We start from the raw sequence: 19433 nt of genomic DNA, 5'->3' as shown, positions 1-19433 counted from the left end.
CAAGTAAGTATTTAATTGCACTGTTTACACCCCGCTGTATTCTGTATATATGATTAATACAATTGGATTTGATTTAATTTGATTAGATTCTTGACAGTAAGGATGCTTGCCGTTTCAGGAGACATAGTTCTAAAAGAGAGTACACCAGGGCCATACAGTGGCTTGCGAAAGTATTCACCCCCTTGGCATTTTTCATATTTTGTTGCCTTACAACCTGGAATTAAAATAGATTTTTGGGGGTTTGTATCATTTCATTTACACAACATGCCTACCACTTCGAACCCTCCCACGACAAAACATTTTTTTACTGCTCTAATTACGTTGGTAATTATGTTGGTTACTGCTCTAATTACGGGGGTTTGTGGTGTATTGGCCATATACCACAAACCCCAGAGGTGCCTTATTGCTATTATAAACTGGTTACCAACGTAACTCTCGTAGTAAAGAAATGTTTTGTCATACCTGTGTTATAAGGTTTGATATACCACGGCTGTTGAGTCGTGCCTAAGAACAGCCCTTAGCTGTGTTATATTGGCCATATACCACACCTCCTCGGGCCTTATTGTTTAATTATAGAAAGTGCAAAAAAAAGGGCTTGAATTATTTATTTTGTATTTTTTTCAGAAAAACTAATAACTCATACAGGATGTTTCAAAAGCAGTACAGATTATACACATTGTGTGTGTACATCCGTGGGCATGTATGCATTAAGTCATGTAAAATACTGGTTTAGTAAATAGTAACAGCAATGCCAAGCAAAAATAAAGAAATACATTGGTGAATGCATTTAGTCCAGAGGTAGCATGCATAACACTAGAGGCCCTATTCATTAAAAACCCCTGACTAGGTTTCTGGCAGAAGATACAAAATATTTTTGTCTTGAGCTTCAAGACTGCATGTTGGAATTACTTGTGTCCTCCATACATCAATGTTTACAATGTGATATTAAAAGAAACTCCACTGCATATTAATTCAAGTGTAGCTTTGTCTGGAAACCCAGTGAACGGTTTTGAAATGGGCCCTAGGTTGAAATAAACAATCATAACAAATGATATTGCAAATACCCCAAGTATTAACAATGCTCTACAATATTAAACAACATAACACTTTTTACATATACTTGCAGGACCTTAAAACAAGATACACAATCTGGTAAAAACACTGACGAAACACACATACTGAAAATGTGTTGTAAAGAACATGTGCTTTTTTGTTACTCAAAATATTACTTAAAATGTTTGTCTACAACTCTTTTGAAATGTTACTTAAAAATGAGTATGTCATTGATTGGCCAGAGGTATAAAAACATATCAGCATATACCTGTAGACTTATATAACCCTGATCTAGTACAGGTCTAGTTATAATCCCTGAAGACCTATACAAATACCTTAGAAATGCCTCTCCATACAGTAACATCCACTGTAACAGTAAAACAATGAAATATACGACAGAATACATCCATTGAAGAGAATGAGCTACATCAACAAGTAACTGAATAACAAGCGTTAGCAATAGCCATACTATAAAATTATGAAATGAATTGACGTTCCTTCGTCGTCCGGTCAGGAAGTTTGGCCACCAATGGTCATCTAGCAACCTGCACATAATTAGACATGGAAAATATGTGCATTATTAGATTGAACATGAGTTAACAGTGCATAATGTAGTTGCACTGATTACTTATTACTGACATGTAAAAACAACTCTCAACCAACAAATTTCAGAAAAAGCAGTCATCTAAATTACTGCAAAATCCTATTTCATCTAAATTAATTATGGGTTACCTGTACCATTTGGCTTTTTATTTTATTTTAATTATCAATAAAATATTACATTTGTAAAATAACTGTCCTTAAGGATTATATAGTAATTCTATTTAGCCCTACGTCTAGCCCCCCAAAAATGAGATAATGATTGACATATCATAAAACCATTTTGATAATGAAAATATGCTGATTGTGTGGTAAGCAAACAATATCCTATTTTCTTCTAATTGCTTTTTTAGTGTATATGTGATTGATAATAGTGCCTTGTTCTGTTCTCTGACATAAGGTAACTCAGGTTTCACTGCATGTTTATTATCATACTAACATTGCTTGTCTTATAGAGCAATCAAGGAAACCTTTGGACTATGGTGAATGATCACTTAGAAAATCTCTCATATTGGGGTCAGCCATTTTCTCCATCTTTTGAGAACGGCAAAACCAAAATCAGAAAAGGCCACTCCATTGCCAGTAACTGGAAAAAACACAATCTAAAGTTTCAGTAAATTGAAAAAACATAATTATCTGTGACTTTCAAAAGTAACTTTTAACACAATGTATTTAATGCAACCATTCTCTTCAGAAGAGGATAATGTAATAGGAATGAGTGTCTAAAATAGGCCATATTTTTCAGAACCAAAACATATATCTAAATACAGTAAATGGATGAGCAGTTAGTTGTTTTGATATAGAAACATCATGTTGTCCTTACAACTAGTGTCAAAAGTATGTTATACATAACATTCAACCATTATGTTGATAAATCACATGTATACAGACCGAGGGAGAGGCTGTGATACTAACCTGTAGTTCTCAAGCCAGGAATCACTATGATGGGAAAATTAAATTAAAAATTAAAAAAAGTAAAAAAAGTTTCATTGATATAAATCCAGACCTACCAATTATGACTCTTCTGTACCGAACCAACAGGACCACCAAGATCAGAACTCCAATAATGACAATGACTGCCGGAATGACTCCACCAACGACACTTCCGCAGTCACAACATTTTCCATCTGCAAAACAAAAGGCATAGTTTTTATAAAAAGCAACAATATGTAACCAGAAGCTAATTTCAGTTTCGTTCCTGCTTCACTTGCAAAGCTGTTGTTAGTATGCTGTTCAGTTCAAATTAAGATTGTTTCCCGTGTCAATAACACTAAACAAAATTAACCATCAATAACACTACTAAACCAAATGAACCATACTTTACCACATGTTTCCACAATTTGCTCCTTCAAATTTCTATGGTTGACATAGCATTCATAAGTTTCCTTATCTGCCTCTGGGATCTGCACACTCATCCTGATCTGGTAGGTGTCATCATCATTGGGTAGGACTCCTGTAGACAGCACTCCATCATCTTGGGTCAATGGAACACCATTCTTCTTAATATGCATAACCACATCTTTGGGATAGAACCCTGTGGCCATGCAGGTCAGTCGGACATGTCCTGCAATTTGGGCCTTTTTAGCAAATTGATATACCTTTGGAGGGGCTAAAGGGGGAATAAACGGAGAACATTAATATTATTTCTGATCTCACATGTACAAATGGTGTTTTTTTGTTAACCATTTGTTAGGCTATACTATTTAAGGTTCATAAGTACTCACAATCAGCACTACTGAATTCTTTCTCCTCATATTCCATGAATTTAGACAGCCAGTCCACACACTCTTTCTCCAGGTAGCCCTTGATGTACTGGTTGAGGATCTGCACCCCGTCCCACTTCCTCTTAGTCGGCAGAGCTTGATCAACTGGGGCCACCCACTGCATAGTAGCATCATCGAAGGCCAGGAAGTCGTCACCATCGTAGCTGTATTGGTCAATGCCCTTTATGAATTTCAATGTGCCGTCTGGCTGTTGGTCAATCTCACAGCCAACCTTCCACTGAAGGATATGGACATCTGAAACAAAAAATAAACAATGAAAAATGAGGTAAATGATGCCTCTATGGCAATATACATAGATAACTAATGACCCACAATTTTAAAAGATTAACGGTGAGCGTAGGACACATTTCAGGTGTGGTCCCTCACCAGTGCTGTTATGCATCATGCGCTTCATCAAGATTTCGACGTTGACTTTGAACCACTGCTCCTTGCTCTTGCGTGACTGAGTGCCTTTTTCCCAGTAGTCTGCAGGCAGCTTCTCCCTCATCCAGTCCTGTTTGGGAATCTTCTTCTTTGCCACACTGTCATAGTAGTCGATCTGTTTGTTATTAATCAGGCCCATGGCAGTGAACTCATGGATACCAGGCAATTCTACTGGCTTTGACAGGGCAGTGTAGATGTAATTCAGGGAGTAGGTGACTGTAGGGGAACACATTTTAACATTGAGATCATTTGACTGAATTTGCATTCTCTCCATGTTACTCAATGCTGTAAAACGTGAATATGAAATTACTGTATGTCAAATATCTATGTCGATCATAGGTCTGTAACGGCCAACAAAATAATTTATTCAATTAATAGTGTCAAAGAGACCTTGCATGATGTTGTCTAAATGGTAGGTAACATATCAATAACAAATAAGCCCACACTAGTGCATTAGTGAGAAGTGGGACACATTCTGCAACTTATAAATCAACCTATTTCATATTAATATATTAAAAAGGATACTTTGGGATTTTGGCAATGAGGCCCTTTATCTAATTCCACAGAGTCAGATGAACTCATGGATACCATTTTTATGTCTCTCTGTCCAGTATGAAGGAAGTTAGCATTGGCTTGTGAATTTACCTCTAACTAGCATTAGCGCAATGACTAACAGTCTATGGGTACAGCTAGTTAGCGTTGGCTCTCAAAAGTACCTCTAACTTCCTTCATACTGGACGCAGATACCTAAAAATAGTATCCACGAGTTCATCTGACTCTGGGGTAGCAGATAAAGGGATTCATTGACAAAATCCTGAACTATCCCTTTAACCCAACACCTACCGACCTCATGAAGAGCTATGGAACTCTTGATATAATGATTAAGGTGTTGGCTTCACAGTCGCTGGAACTGGGTTTGAGTCCCGGTCCGGGCTACCCTGTGAATTTGCTACATTGGTGTCAGAAATGGGATGTGGCCCGTGAGGTCATCGGAGAGGGACTTGGTAAAGAGAAGTGTGGGGACACGCTCGCCTGAATTAAGGTGGTAATGTAGTGACCTTAACCCAACACCTACCGACCTCATCAAGAACTTCGGACCTCTTGGTGAAACGATTAAGGTGTTGGCTTGACAGTCGCTTGATCCAGGTTTGAGTACCGGTTGGGGCTATCCCCCAGATTCACTACCATAAAGAATATAAATCATATGTCTTTCCTTTGTTCATATATTGCTTTTTTGTTGTATTGTTTGTATATCGTATTTTAAATATCAGTGAGTGTATAAGTGTTTTGTTACTTGTTATGACTTGTGTTTTGTTTGTGGGCCCCAGGAAGAGTAGCTGCTGCTAAACAAATAAACAAACCTGTGTAAAATTACAGAAGTCATTATCAGTATATAGGCTACTGTAAAATTGCAAACACATTACAAACATATTAAATCTTCTTTGCACTTGTTTTACTTTGTGATAATAAAAAATAAGTAGATGACGCTATGCCTGGTTATTCCAAGCAAAGTAAAAATATGTGTGTTCTTGTTCTTGTGCTGGCCTGTAAGTGCGCAATAGCTTTCCGGTAATCGATACAATGGATGGAGAAACGCGCATAAAGGTCCACTACAAATGCTATAATGCAATTTAAACAAGTAGACTATTATGCTAATAGGCCGCAGCAGTTTATATAGCGATTTTAAAAGTATTATTTTGTATAATTTTTTTGGCAAGCCTGGATGTAAACTTTTACTTTCAATTTTGATAGTCGAGTACTTACCGCTTTGGCTCTGGCAAATACATTCTAGTAAAAAATATAAAACAAAAACCATCAAATTAGGTCTATACATCTTGTTAATCAAACTACAGCCGTTTTCTTAAGCTATATCCCTATTTTTAAAAGTAAATGTCGATGGAAAGCTCCTTCACAAATGTCTGATGAGTTTCTGCTGCTTCTGCTTCCTCTTCTTCTTCTGTGGGTTTTAATGCGGAGTACTTTTTTATTTTTAATCGTCATTTTGCAAACGCTCTTATCCAGAGCGACTTACAGTTAGTGAGTGCATACATTTTCATACTGTCCCACCGTGGGAAACGAACCCACAACCCTGGCGTTGCAAGCGCCATGCTCTACCAACTGAGCTACAGGATTTTCTTTTGTTACATGGAATATTGGCAAAAGCCGTACCACCATCTCAGGCCCTAGAGCCTGAGAAGGGAGATATGGAGATTTAAAAGAAGGAAGAAATGGGAGTTTTGTTTTGGCAATGTACTATTTTCATTAGGGTGGAGTAAGTTAGTATCACTATTAAGTATGGATTTTGTTTTGTTTTTTTGTTTTATATATATTTTGTGGTTTCAAACCGTCCAGTTGCTGCCACCAAAATCCATACTTAATAGTGATACTAACTTACTCCACCCTAATGAAAATAGTACATTGCCAAAACAAAACTCCCATTTCTTCCTTCTTTTAAATCTCCATATCTCCCTTCTCAGTCTCTAGGGCCTGAGATGGTGATACGGCTTTTGCCAATATTCCATGTAACTCTTTTGCAGAGAAATCTTTCAGCCCCAGGAACCATTCCGCCGCAACCGCAATGATTTCAATCTTCCTAGATCTTTTCTCCACCTTGGCAGTGCCATTAATCACCATTGCGATAAAGGCTACAAAGTTCACCTTTTTAACCTTTAAAATGTCAGGATCATCTTGGTGAAAGGCAACCCCTGCAGCGTGCATTGAAGGCCTATCCACCACAATGGACTCTTCAGGAGCACCATTCAAACCCTAAACCCTTTTAACCGCTGCTGCATAGGAAATGCTCTGTACAACCCGAACTTTGGCCACCTCATTTTCTTTCACCCGTGTCGGGCATTCAAAAGACGTGGCTTCATGGTTCCCACCACAATTACAACATTTAACTTTTTTATCACTTTTGTAACACATTAAATGATATTTTCCACAACTTGGACATCTTGGTTTCTCCCTTCTGCAAACCCTTGACACATGACCAAAAGCTTTACAGTGATCACACTGCATTGGTCTTGGGATAAATGCTCTGACTTTGTAGTTTATATACCCCAACTGCACTTGAGTAGGGAGAGACTCCATATAAAAAAACAAAAGAACAGATAAACTCTTCACTTTTTCATCATTCACCTCTCGAGTCATCCGACGTGCATCAATCACTCCAGGAATAATTTTAGCCTAAAATGACATACCCAAATCTAACTGCCTGTAGCTCAGGACCTGAAGCAAGGATATGCATATTCTTGATATCATTTGAAGGAAACACTTTGAAGTTTGTGGAAATTTGAAATTAACGTAGGAGAATATAACACATTAGATGAAGTAAAAGATGGTAGAAACAAAAAACGTGTTTTTTATTTATTTATTTTTTGCATCATCTTTGAAAAGGCCAGACAGTGATGTACGATTCTAGATGTAATTTAGATGTTGTCCACCAGATGGAAGCAGTTTGTGTGCAAAGTTTCAGAATGATCCAGAGAAGAATTACATCACTACACAATATTTTGTATTGTCACGATCGTCTATGGAGTAGGACCAAAGCGCAGCGTTGGTAGCGAACATATTTATTATTTAAACGTACACACGAACAAAACAATAAACAACGAAAACGTGACGTCTAATGGTACAACATGAAACCACACGAACAAAATCCCACAAACACAAGGTGAACACAGACAGTTTAAATATGGCTCCCAATCAGAGATAACGAGCCGACAGCTGTCACTCGTTACCTCCGATTGGGAGTCATTGACCAAATAGGGAAACACAAAACCAATGACCACCCAACCAAAACAAAACACAACCAAAACGAACACACCCTGGCTCAAAATACAAAGTCCCGGAGCCAGAGCGTGACAGTACCCCCCCCTAAAGGCGCGGACTGCGACCGCGCCTCAAACCCCCAAATAGGGGAGGGCTGGGTGGGTGTTGCTCCTCGGAGGCGGCTCCGGCTCCGGGCTTGACCACCACCCTACTTCAATCCCCGCATAATGGCCCTGATCCGATCTGACCCAGCTGGCTGGATCAGGACTGACGACGCGCACCCCTGGCTTAGCGCGTGAGGCAGGAACGGACCGGACCTGGCTGACGATACGCACCCTAGGCTTGGTGCGTGGAGCCGAACGGACCTCACCAGGCTGCGGACTCGCATCCTGGCCAGTGCGAGTAGCAGGAATGGGCTGGACCGGGCTGACGACTCGCACCCTTGGCTTGGGTGCGAGTAGCAGGAACAGGCCGGACCAGGCTGACGACTCGCACCCCTTGGCCGGTGCGAGTAGCAGGAACGGGCTGGACCAGGCCGACGACTCGCATCCCTGGTTTGGTGCGAGTAGCAGGAACGGGCTGGACCAGGCTGACGACTCGCACCCTTGGCTTAGTGCGAGTAGCAGGAACGGGCCGGGCTGGGCCGACGACGCACACCGCAGGCTTAGTGCGAGTGGCAGGAACAGGCCGGGCTGGGCTGGCGAAGCACACCGTAGGCTCTGCGCGTGGAGCATGAACATGCCAGGCCGGTCCGGCGACGCACACCGTAGGTTTCGTGCGTGGAGCAGGAACAGGCCGGGCCGGGCTGGCGACGCACACCGTAGGTTTTGTGCGTGGAGCAGGAACAGGACGGGCTGGGCTGGCGACGCACACCGTAGGCTTCGTACGTGGAGCAGGAACAGGCCGGGCTGGGCTGGCGACGCACACCGTAGGCTTCGTACGTGGAGCAGGAACAGGCCGGGCTGGGCTGGCGACGCGCACCACAGACTCGGTGCGGAGCGCAGGAACGGGCCGGGCTGGGCTGTCGACGCACACCGTAGGTTTGGTGCGGGGAGCAGGAACAGACCGAGTCGGACTGGCGGCGCGCACCACAGGCTCCATGCGAGGAACAGGCACAGACAGGGCCGCACTGAGGACACACACCCCTGGCCCTACACGGGGATCAGGAACGGGCCGGACCGGACTGGTAACACACCCCAGTACCCTTCGCCGTGCCTCCACACCTTCCTTCCCCTTCGTGACCAGTGGCCCCCTTAACCTGGCGGCCTTTTCTGCCAACCTACTGCACTCCTCTAACCCGTACTCCTTCTGCCCCGACGTCGTGAGCCCCCCCCTAAAAATTTTCTGGGGGTCTCTCCTCTCCGTGGACCAGGCCTCTATAGTCCTCTCCCAACCTTCGCTCTTCTGTCTCCACCACTCGTCATCCAACTCCTGGAAACGCTGCTTGGTCTCGTTGTGGTGGGATTTTCTGTCACGATCGTCTATGAAGTAGGACCAAAGCGCAGCGTTGGTAGCGAACATATTTATTATTTAATAAACGTACACACGAACAAAACAATAAACAACGAAAACGTGACGTCTAATGGTACAACATGAAACCACACGAACAAAATCCCACAAACACAAGGTGAACACAGACAGTTTAAATATGGCTCCCAATCAGAGATAACGAGCCGACAGCTGTCACTCGTTACCTCCGATTGGGAGTCATTGACCAAATAGGGAAACACAAAACCAATGACCACCCAACCAAAACAAAACACAACCAAAACGAACACACCCTGGCTCAAAATACAAAGTCCCGGAGCCAGAGCGTGACATGTATCAAGTCTGCCAGGAGTTTTCCCAAATGTGCCGAATTGGTTTACAAGTACATAACTATAGAGAACATACAAAAATGCTATGGTAATACAACATTTAAGTTTGCACACTCCCAGGAATGTCATAAATTATGGCTCATTAGCTTCCCTACAGAAAAGACACTAACCTTCACACATCTAGATGGCCGAACAGGGTGGGTGTTGTTAAGTTGCGTCAATTCAAATCTGGTATTAGGAACAAAAGAGGTCAATACACGTCTTCTAAAATAGACTAGTATTTTAATTCATGCAAAACCTTCAATGGTAAATATAATGTTCGTATATACGGGTCCACTGAAATACCACGCAGGGCAGACAGAGAACTAATCCATTGTTACAGATTCTTCTTCAAATACTCTGACAGAGATATTTCCCACTCCCTGCTGGCCAATCAGAGTAGAGACTGAGCGTGGTTTAGACTTACTCAGCCAATCCGTTGGCGCACCGGCTGGTCCCAGTCCCTTGGCGCTCCACTTGTTGCACACTGTTGCCAGGCTTAAGTTTTTATCATAACAACCTGTAGAGTCAGCACCCAAAAAAACACCATTCCACTGTACTGTGAGTACCTACGTTCAAGGACGGTTCACAGACAACGGTTCACAGACAACAAAGAGGCAGTGTTCGTATCTGTAAGAAATACAAGTCTTATCTGTTCTACCCCCTAACGTTCCTTTCATGAATCACAGCTTGTTATGTGAAACAATTTATATCAGTATAGTACAAACCTTCTATGCTTATCATTAATGCATTCCTTCTAAGCTATTCATCACATACGGATCCAATTATGAGAAAATAGAACCCCACTGTGTGGTGTCAGAGGTCAAACTGTAGAACCCAGTTCCTACATTTGAATATAAAAATTGATTTTTCAAACAAAACTACACTACATTTTTATCTCTGGGACCCTCAGGATGACAAATCAGATTAAGATTACTGAATGTAAGTACATTATTTACCTTCAGAGGTGAATGTACCAAACCAGTTGCCGTGATAAGTGTTTTGTTGTTGTGCATTACCCTCAAACAATAGCATGGTTTTTCTTCACTGTAATAGCTTTTGTAAATTGGACACTGCAGTTAGATTAACAAGATTGTAAGCTTTCTGCCCATACAAGACATGTCTATGTCCCGGAAAGTTGGCTGTTGCTTACAACACCATTCTAGTCATATATTGCATATTGAGCAACAACTGTCCCGTATGGGACACCGATCCTGTAGAGGTGAACAAACCTTACTCCGACAATATATAAAGGGACATTCTCCATACTGTACCCTACTTTGCTCCTTTTTCCATTATTTTGAACAATATTCTAATCCTCCTTGATTCTACCGCCATTAGATTCACAATCCACTTCATCGTCCGCCTCCGCCATCTTTTCAAATCTGTCATACCCTCGTGTCAGTTCAACGTTTTTTGCGACGGCCACCAACAGCACCGCCCAAATTGTCATGCAACGGACACACCGATTGTGTTTGGCTTTTTGGTACACAATAAATACATTAATTTCCAATAGAACGCTGCGTCTACCTTGCAGCATTGCGTTGCGGAGACAGTTGCAGTGCGTTCTGTGTGGTGCATACCTTGGATTTATCGAACGTATGCGTCAAACCTTATGCGTAAATGGGTTGACAGAAATGGTAGCAGAAGGTGAATGTTGAACTTTTGTTGCACACATTTCTAGATGATGCTGCATACTATTTTGCGCAAAAACACAGTCGGTGTGTTCAAAAAGCGTTGCATTGCATTCTTTGCCATTTGAAGAGTATTTCTATCCAATGATTTTCAAGGGCTGAAATAAACCTAGCTGTTGTCAGGTAAAATAGAGCGTGGGAGGTTTCCGTGGCTGTAGCCTGTGGCGTCATAGTGAAGAAAAATATAGACAAGGCTAAGAAAATATCACAACATATTTTTACTTGAAATCAAATATTTAATAAAATCTCTACAATAAGTCAATTACAATAAAATGTGTTGTTACAACTCTATCATAGGTCTACACAATGGTAACACCTGACCTTATTCTCTTTATTATAGTTGAGGTACTTAAACTTTTGAAACTGTTGTCACTGACAATTCTTATTTATTGTTTATTTGCTTTACTTTAATGTTATTTTATGTTTCTTAGGAGAAAATATACTTGTAGTGATGTCCTATGTTCATTTGTTATTGTATTGCAATTTAAAATTAAATTTAAAATAAAAAATTAAAAGGCAAGATTTTTCACTGTAGATAGGAATGGATAACTTATTTCATGAACAACATGAAATAAACATTCACATACCCTCAATAATTGTATTATGTAACAATAATGATAATTTGTATTTTACATTGACAGACTTTTTCTGACCATTTGGTAAACTTTCTGTTTAAAGGTTTGTAAGTTTCTTTTTCTCTGATGATACATATTTCATCATAATGTCATGACTGATTGCTCTGACATAGGTGTCAATCAGTACATCTCTACTGTCAACTCATCCCTCCCTTCATCATCAATTCATCCTCCAGCCCTCTACCTTACCCTTTTCCAAGTTCCCCACACTCCAGTAGTCCGAGTGCCTCCTCTTTTTCACAACCCCTCCATCCGAGTGCCTCCCTTCTGTCTGTTGAAAGCCTGAAGCCCGCCGGCGATGTACGTGAGAGCCTTGTTCCTGTTTCCTCCCCCCTCTCCTTCCTCTTCTCCACCCTCTTGGTAGTGCAGAGTGTCCATAGGGTGGCCGGGGAAGGGACCCAGCGGCCTCCTCTCCAGATCCCCCCTCTGGCCCCTCATCATGCCCTTCTGTCCCCAGCTGTTCTCTGCCACCAGCTCCCTGAGCATGCCCAGAAGTGGGTCCTCTGGTCCCAGCTTCAGCAGCGGCCCCCAGGTGCTGCCTGGAGCTGGAGTAAGTCAGCCTCCCACTCAGGGTTCTCCAACGTCGGCAGGATGGAAAGGGGGAAGTGGGGGTCCCCGTGGCCCCCGGGATGGGAACCAGCAGAGCCAGTGAGAAAAGAGTGAGCATCGGCTGAGAGGCACAGAGAAGGAACGAAGATAATCTCATCTATAGGTTGTTGGAAAGATAAAGTAGTTCTAAAATAAATCACAAAATGTAAAAAGATGGCTGTAGTTTAATTAGTAAGATGTATAGACATCATTTGATGGTTTTTGTTTTATGTTTTTCACTGGAATGTATTTGCCAGAGCCGAAGCGGTAAGTTGTGTACTCGAATATCAAAGTGAAAGTAAGAGTTTACAGCCAGGCGTGGCAAAATAATAATAAAAATGTATTTAAAATCTCTTACCATATATACTGCTGCGGACTATTAGCATAATAGTCTACTTGTTTTAATTGCATTATAGCATTTGTAGTCAACCTTTTTGCGCGTTCCTCCATCCATTGTATGGATTACTGGAAAGCTATCAATCAATCAATCAATCAATTTTATTTTATATAGCCCTTCTTACATCAGCTAATATCTCGAAGTGCTGTACAGAAACCCAGCCTAAAACCCCAAACAGCTAGTAATGCAGGTGTAGAAGCACGGTGGCTAGGAAAAACTCCCTAGAAAGGCGAAAACCTAGGAAGAAACCTAGAGAGGAACCAGGCTATGAGGGGTGGCCAGTCCTCTTCTGGCTGTGCCGGGTGGAGATTATAACAGAACCATGCCAAGATGTTCAAAAATGTTCATAAGTGACAAGCATGGTCAAATAATAATCAGGAATAAATCTCAGTTGGCTTTTCATAGCCGATCATTAAGAGTTGAAAACAGCAGGTCTGGGACAGGTAGGGGTTCCATAACCGCAGGCAGAACAGTTGAAACTGGAATAGCAGCAAGGCCAGGCGGACTGGGGACAGCAAGGTGTCATCATGCCCGGTAGTCCTGACGTATGGTCCTAGGGCTCAGGTTCTCAGAGAGAAAGAGAGAACGAGAGAATTAGAGAGAGCATACTTAAATTCACACAGGACACTGGATAAGACAGGAGAAGTACTCCAGGTATAACCAACTAACCCCAGCCCCCCGACACATAAACTACTGCAGCATAAATACTGGAGGCTGAGACAGGAGCGGTCCGGAGACACTGTGGCCCCATCCGAAGAAACCCCCGGACAGGGCCAAACAGGAAGGATATAACCCCACCCACTCCGCCAAAGCACAGCCCCCGCACCACTAGAGGGATATCCCCAACCACCAACTTACAATCCTGAGACAAGGCCGAGTATAGCCCACAGAGGTCTCCACCACAGCACAAACCAAGGGGGGGGCGCCAACCCATTGCGCACTTACAGGCCAGGCACAGTGTAACAAGAACACACACATTTTTCTTTGCTTGGAATAACCAGGCATAGCATCATCAACTTATTTATTTAAATCACAAAGTAAAACATGTGCAAAGAAGATTTAATATGTTTGTAATGTGTTTGCAATTTTACAGTAGCCTATATACTGATAATGACTTCTGCAATTTTACACACGTTTGTTTATTTGTTTGGGGCACACAAACAAAACACAAGTCATAACAAGTAACAAAACACATCATAAATTGCAAACCTATCCAGATATTTGGAAGCCCTGATTCTTAGGGCCCTATTCAAGAATAAGAAAAAATTTACTGTGTGGGGCAACAAAGAAGATAAACTTCATAACACAGCATTCCTCCTTCCCACACAGAAATATGATTTTACCCTGAAATAGCACTAAGTGTGTTCGATAAGATAGGACATGATATCTAGCAGCACACAAAATGCATACCTAACATGAAGATTTCTACAGGTGTTTACTTAGAACCATTTACTATGTAAGCACTGAATCATATGTAGCTGCTGTACATATTAGTACACAGAAATAAACTGAATATCAACGTCCACACCTAATACCAACCACATAAGCATTGATAAATCCATTGGCTTACCTTGTAGAGTTTTCAGTGTTTCTGCCTAAAAGAGTTTATCAGCTGACAGCATCGTGTCCTCTGTCACTGATTGGTTAATCGGGCCCTTGATGCACAAGTGTAACGCAACTCTGACATCTACATTCTTCTGGCTTGGAAACAGGTCTTACTTAATTGATGGACTCTAAAGTGCCCAATTATTGTGCTTGATTGTGAAGTGATTCATTAGGATTTGAAGAAACCTTGTCAAGGTCTCAGTCATTAAGGTCATCTCACGGGGAGGACACAGACACACCTGAAAGAATTCCATTGTCCAGTTCCTGACAAAATCCCAATCCTTATAGACATAATTCATAAATACTCCGGATCAGTCACTTTTCTCAATTGAACGATTCAAGTAAAAACATCATACAACCAGACTTCTATAATGATCATACAACATCAACTATGGATGAAATTCCAACACGAAAGATAACTTCTCTTTTGCTTTCTGTTTGCCATGTATAAATCCTATTTTTATATGGGTAGTTGGATGTATTTGTTTATGTTTTCTTATCGGTATATTGGTATCCAAGTTCATGTCATTTTCTGGTGTTGTTGGTTGTCTACAAAATATCCTGTCTTTTGGGCAGTGGGTAATTGGTATTATGCAATCATAAGTGGTTTATTGAAGTCACAACCACACTATAGATTACATTAATTACTAAACAGAGCTGTTATCCTCACAGAGGACAGTCCTGCGTGCTTAGTAAATTCCCCTTTTAAAGACGTTCTCCGGTACTTTTGTATACTTTTAGCCAGTAGTTCTGAAAGTAGTGCTAACGAGCCAAAAGTGGTCCCTGAAAATTGCTTGTTATGTCACATATGTGCAGATATGTGCTCCCTCTCTCGCTCTGCTGTGTTTGCATCTTGCTAGGTGTTACGCAAATGGCGAGGGGCTGAAGCTCATTGGCTGAAACTCGAATTACTAGGGGGCTGGCCCATGTGGGGGAAATGGTGCTGCACAGCTTCCAGAAAACAGTCGCTTTCAAACTAGGGATTTTGTGGCCAATTAAGGTAAGACAGTAATTCTGCTCATAGATTATGCATGTATGAACTGCACATTGAAACATCCAGCCCAAAGCAGGAGGTTTAAAAAAGACTTACTAATTGCCAAAGTTCCAGAGCATGTCTAAGAGGATTGTAGCATGATCCTAACTAAACCTGGTCTGTTAAAAGCATTCTAGTAAGGTACGACTTCTCCGATTTGACTGATAGGTGTTTACTTCAGCTATCTGATCTGTTGAAAAATGCTTTTAGACAACGAGTAAATAAAAGACTACCTACACTTCCATTAGTTAATACAGCCCATTTATTAAAGACCTCATATTGTCATATTTGGGGTGGGATTGGGTTACTTGATCTTGCGCACAGATTTCCTGGCACTCACTGTGTACAATATCATCACAAACATCTATACATCTTGTTATTGATTACTGCATTGTTGGGTTCAGAGCTTGCAAGAAAGGCATTTCACTGTACTTGTGCACATGACATTAAAACTTGAAACTCTAAACCACGTGCACATATTGATATCATAACAACCATGACAAACCGTGGAACAAAACAAGTAGTCGCAAGGAATAATCATAAAATGCTTAAATTTACCATAGCATTATTATATACTGAACAAAAATATAAACGCAAGACTGAAAAATGTCAAAGATCTTACTGAGTTACAGTTCATATAAGGAAATCAGTCAATTGAAATAAATAAATTAGGCCCTAATCTATGGATTTCACATGTCTGGGCAGGGGTGCAGCCATGGGTGGACCTTGGAGGGCATAGGCCCACCCACTTGGAAGCCAGGCCCACCCACTGGGGAGCCAGGCCCAGCCAATCAGGTGAAGAAGCCGAATGAGGAGGTCCTAGGCTGGCATGGTTACACATGTACTGCGGTTGTGAGGTCGGTTGGACGTATTGCCAAATTCTCTAAAACGACGGAGGCAGCTTATGGTAGAGAAATTAACATTAAATTATCTGGCAACAGCTCTGGTGGACATTCCTGCAGTCAGCATGCCAACTGCACGCTCCCTCAAAACATGAGAAATCTTTAGCATTGTGTTGTGTGACAAAACTGCACATTTTAAAGTGGCCTTTTATTGTCCCCAGCACAAGGTGCACCTGTGTAATGATCATGCTGTTTAATCAGCTTCTTGATATGCCACACCTATCAGGTGGATGGATTATCTTGGCAAATGAGAAATGCTCACTAACAGGGATGTATACACATTTCTGCACAACATTTCAGAGAAATAAGCTTTTTGTGTGCGTATGGACAATTTCTAGGATCTTTTATTTCATCTCCTGAAACATGTGACCAACACTTTACATGTTGCTTTTATATTTTTCTTCAGTAAATATAAACCCTGAATTGTTAATAATATGTATTGGCCATTGAGAGGATTTGAAGCCACCAGTCGGACATATTGGCACTCCCCAATAGGAGCAGTCCTCCATAGGAATGAATGGAATTTCAATTAAAGGACACAATTAAATGTATTTAAGTAGTTGGGACAGTAACATTAGTCATTTAAAAAAAGTATACCTTAACGAAAATGTGTTTATATGTTCTTTAATTTCAAATGTTATGTTTAGCTCACATAATACATATAATTTAAAAGTATGCACTAAGGTGTCTGTAATAGAATAAATATGGCAAAAACGAATGTAGACATCAATAAATGCATTTCTATAGCTTCCTTCAAAAGCACCACAATTCTCTCGCCCTCCATTTGGCAAAACTGACCATAATTATATCCTCCTGATTCCTGCTTAGAGGAGTAAAAACTAAAGCAGGAAGTACCAGTGACTTGCTCAATATGGAAGTGGTCAGATTATGCCGATGCTACGCCACAGGACTGTTTTGCTAGCACAGACTGGAAAATGTTCTGGGATTCATCCAATGGCATTGAGGAGTATACCTACTCAGTCACCGGCTTCATCATTAAGTGCATCAACAACATCTTCCCGTACGTACATTTCCCAACCAGAAGCCATGGAATACAGGCAACATCCGCACCGAGCTAAAGGCTAGAGCTGCCGCTTTCAAGGAGCGGGACACTAATCTGGACCCTTATAAGCAATCCCGCTATGCCCTCAGATGAACCATCAAACAGGCAAAGCGTCAATACAGGACTAAGATTGAATCATACTACACCAGCCCTGACGCTCGTCGGATGTGGCAGGGTTTGAAAACGATTACGGACTGCAAAGGGGAACACAGCTGCGAGCTGCCCAGTGTCGCGAGCCTACCAGACGAGCTAAATGCCTTTTATGCTCGCTTCGAGGCAAGCAACACTGAAGCATGCATGAGAGCACCAACTTGATCCTGGACTTCCTGACAGGCCTCCCCAAGTGGTAAGGGAAGTCAACAACACATCTGCCTTGCTGATCCTCAACACTGGGGCCCCTCAGGGGTGCATGCTTAGTCCCCTCCTGTACTCCCTGTTCACACACGACTGCGTGGCCAAGCACGATTCTAACACCATCATTAAGTTTGCTGATGACACAACAGTAGTAGGCCTGATCACCGACAACGATGAGACAGCCTATAGGGAGGAGGTCAGTGTTGTGCCAGGACAACAACCTCTCCCTCAATGTTAGCAAGACAATGGAGCTGATCGTGGACTATAGGAAAAGGAGGGCCGAACAGGCCCCCATTAACATCGACGGGGTTGAAGTGGAGCGGGTCGAGAGTTAAGTTCCTTGGTGTCCACATCACCAAAGAACTATCATGGTCCAAACACACCAAGACAGGTGTGAAGAGGGCACGACAACACCTTTTCCCCATCAGGAGACAGAAAAGATTTGGCAATGGTCCCCAGATCCTCAAAAAGTTCTACAGTTGCACCATCGAGAGCATCCTGACCGGTTGCATAACATTTCTGGCTTTTTCCAAAGTATTCTGTCACAATAATGCTCCTCTACTGTATGTGGCTTGTGTGGGAACATGACAACATTTATAAGTAAGTTGTTTTGATCTTGAAGCATGATCTTATCCTTGTCAATCTTCATACTAAAGCTGAAAGTATCAAATCAAATCAAATGCTGTTTGTCACATGCGCTGAATACAACAGGTGTAGACCTTACTTCTCTTACCAATCAAAGAAAATATTTACTAAATAAACTAAAGTAAAACAAAATAAAAAATAAGATAAAAAGTAACACAATAAAATAACAACAACACGGCTATATACAGGGGGTACCGGTACCGAGTCAATGTGCGGGGGCACAGGCCAGTCGAGGCAATTCGTACATGTAGGTAGGGGCAAAGTGACCATGCATAGACAATAAACAGCGAGCAGCAGCAGTGCAAAAACAAAGGGGGGTCAGTGTAAATAGTCCGGGTGGCCATTTTATTAATTCTTCAGCAGTCTTATGGCTTGAGGGTAGAAGCTGTCAGTATGTGTAGTATGATAGGTTCATTGTGTCAAACAGCATGCTTGTTATTCTTCAGTGTTTTACTTCCCTCGCGTTTATACTAATTCACTATAACCCTCAATACACAGGCTTTTTCTTTGGTAAACCCTGCAGTCTTTTTTGTATAATTGTTTGGTAAACCCCACAGTCTTCTTTCACCTAAACGTTACATAATAGTATCACTATACATACTCAGCTATAATCAACTACATTGTCCTTGTTATGCTCAAAGTTACAAAGTTAATGCGACTTTGTAATTATAGGTCTGCAGTAGGTATGTAAGTCCTTCAGAATGGTTACATTAGCTACATACCCTGTAGTTTATAGGTCTGCAGTAGGTATGTAAGTCCTTCAGAATGGTTACATTAGCTACATACCCTGTAGTTTATAGGTCTGCAGTAGGTATGTAAGTCCTTCAGAATGGTTACATTAGCTACATACCCTGTAGTTTATAGGTCTGCAGTAGGTATGTAAGTCCTTCAGAATGGTTACATTAGCTACATACCCTGTAGTTTATAGGTCTGCAGTAGGTATGTAAGTCCTTCAGAATGGTTACATTAGCTACATACCCTGTAGTTTATAGGTCTGCAGTAGGTATGTAAGTCCTTCAGAATGGTTACA

At 41.6% G+C, this 19433-nt stretch overlaps 1 protein-coding gene across 2 annotated transcripts; it reads right to left on the bottom strand.

The window, feature by feature from the left end:
• Positions 1-589: 589 nt before the first annotated feature.
• Positions 590-5827, bottom strand: LOC121586484 (major histocompatibility complex class I-related gene protein-like). Of its 2 annotated transcripts, none has more exons than XM_041903194.2 (6): positions 5625-5827; positions 3804-4076; positions 3378-3671; positions 2978-3262; positions 2664-2780; positions 590-1598 (listed from the first exon to the last, which is right to left on the bottom strand). In XM_041903194.2, the coding sequence occupies exons 1-6, from the start codon at positions 5692-5694 to the stop codon at positions 1591-1593; spliced, it is 1047 nt and encodes a 348-aa protein (XP_041759128.2). In that variant the 5' UTR covers positions 5695-5827; the 3' UTR covers positions 590-1590. The 2 variants fall into 2 exon arrangements, with proteins under 2 accessions (XP_041759128.2, XP_041759129.2); XM_041903195.2 differs by lacking the exon at positions 5625-5827 and adding an exon at positions 4708-5618.
• Positions 5828-19433: the final 13606 nt, after the last annotated feature.

Source organism: Coregonus clupeaformis, chromosome 17 (genome assembly GCF_020615455.1).
Source record: "Coregonus clupeaformis isolate EN_2021a chromosome 17, ASM2061545v1, whole genome shotgun sequence".
NCBI classification, from domain to species: domain Eukaryota; kingdom Metazoa; phylum Chordata; class Actinopteri; order Salmoniformes; family Salmonidae; genus Coregonus; species Coregonus clupeaformis.
The sequence above is the reverse complement of the archived record's forward strand: the minus strand, read 5'-3'. Positions and strand labels throughout refer to the sequence as shown.

Excerpts from the sequence above, each read along its gene's own strand:
- LOC121586484 (XM_041903194.2), bottom strand. The coding sequence starts at position 5,694 with ATGTATAGACCTAATTTGATGGTTTTTGTTTTATATTTTTTACTAGAA. Across the intron at positions 3,263-3,377 it reads AGAATTCAGTAGTGCTGATT|CCCCTCCAAAGGTATATCAA; the intron begins GTGAGTACTTAT and ends TTCCCCCTTTAG. Across the intron at positions 2,781-2,977 it reads GCAAATTGTGGAAACATGTG|ATGGAAAATGTTGTGACTGC; the intron begins GTAAAGTATGGT and ends TTTGTTTTGCAG.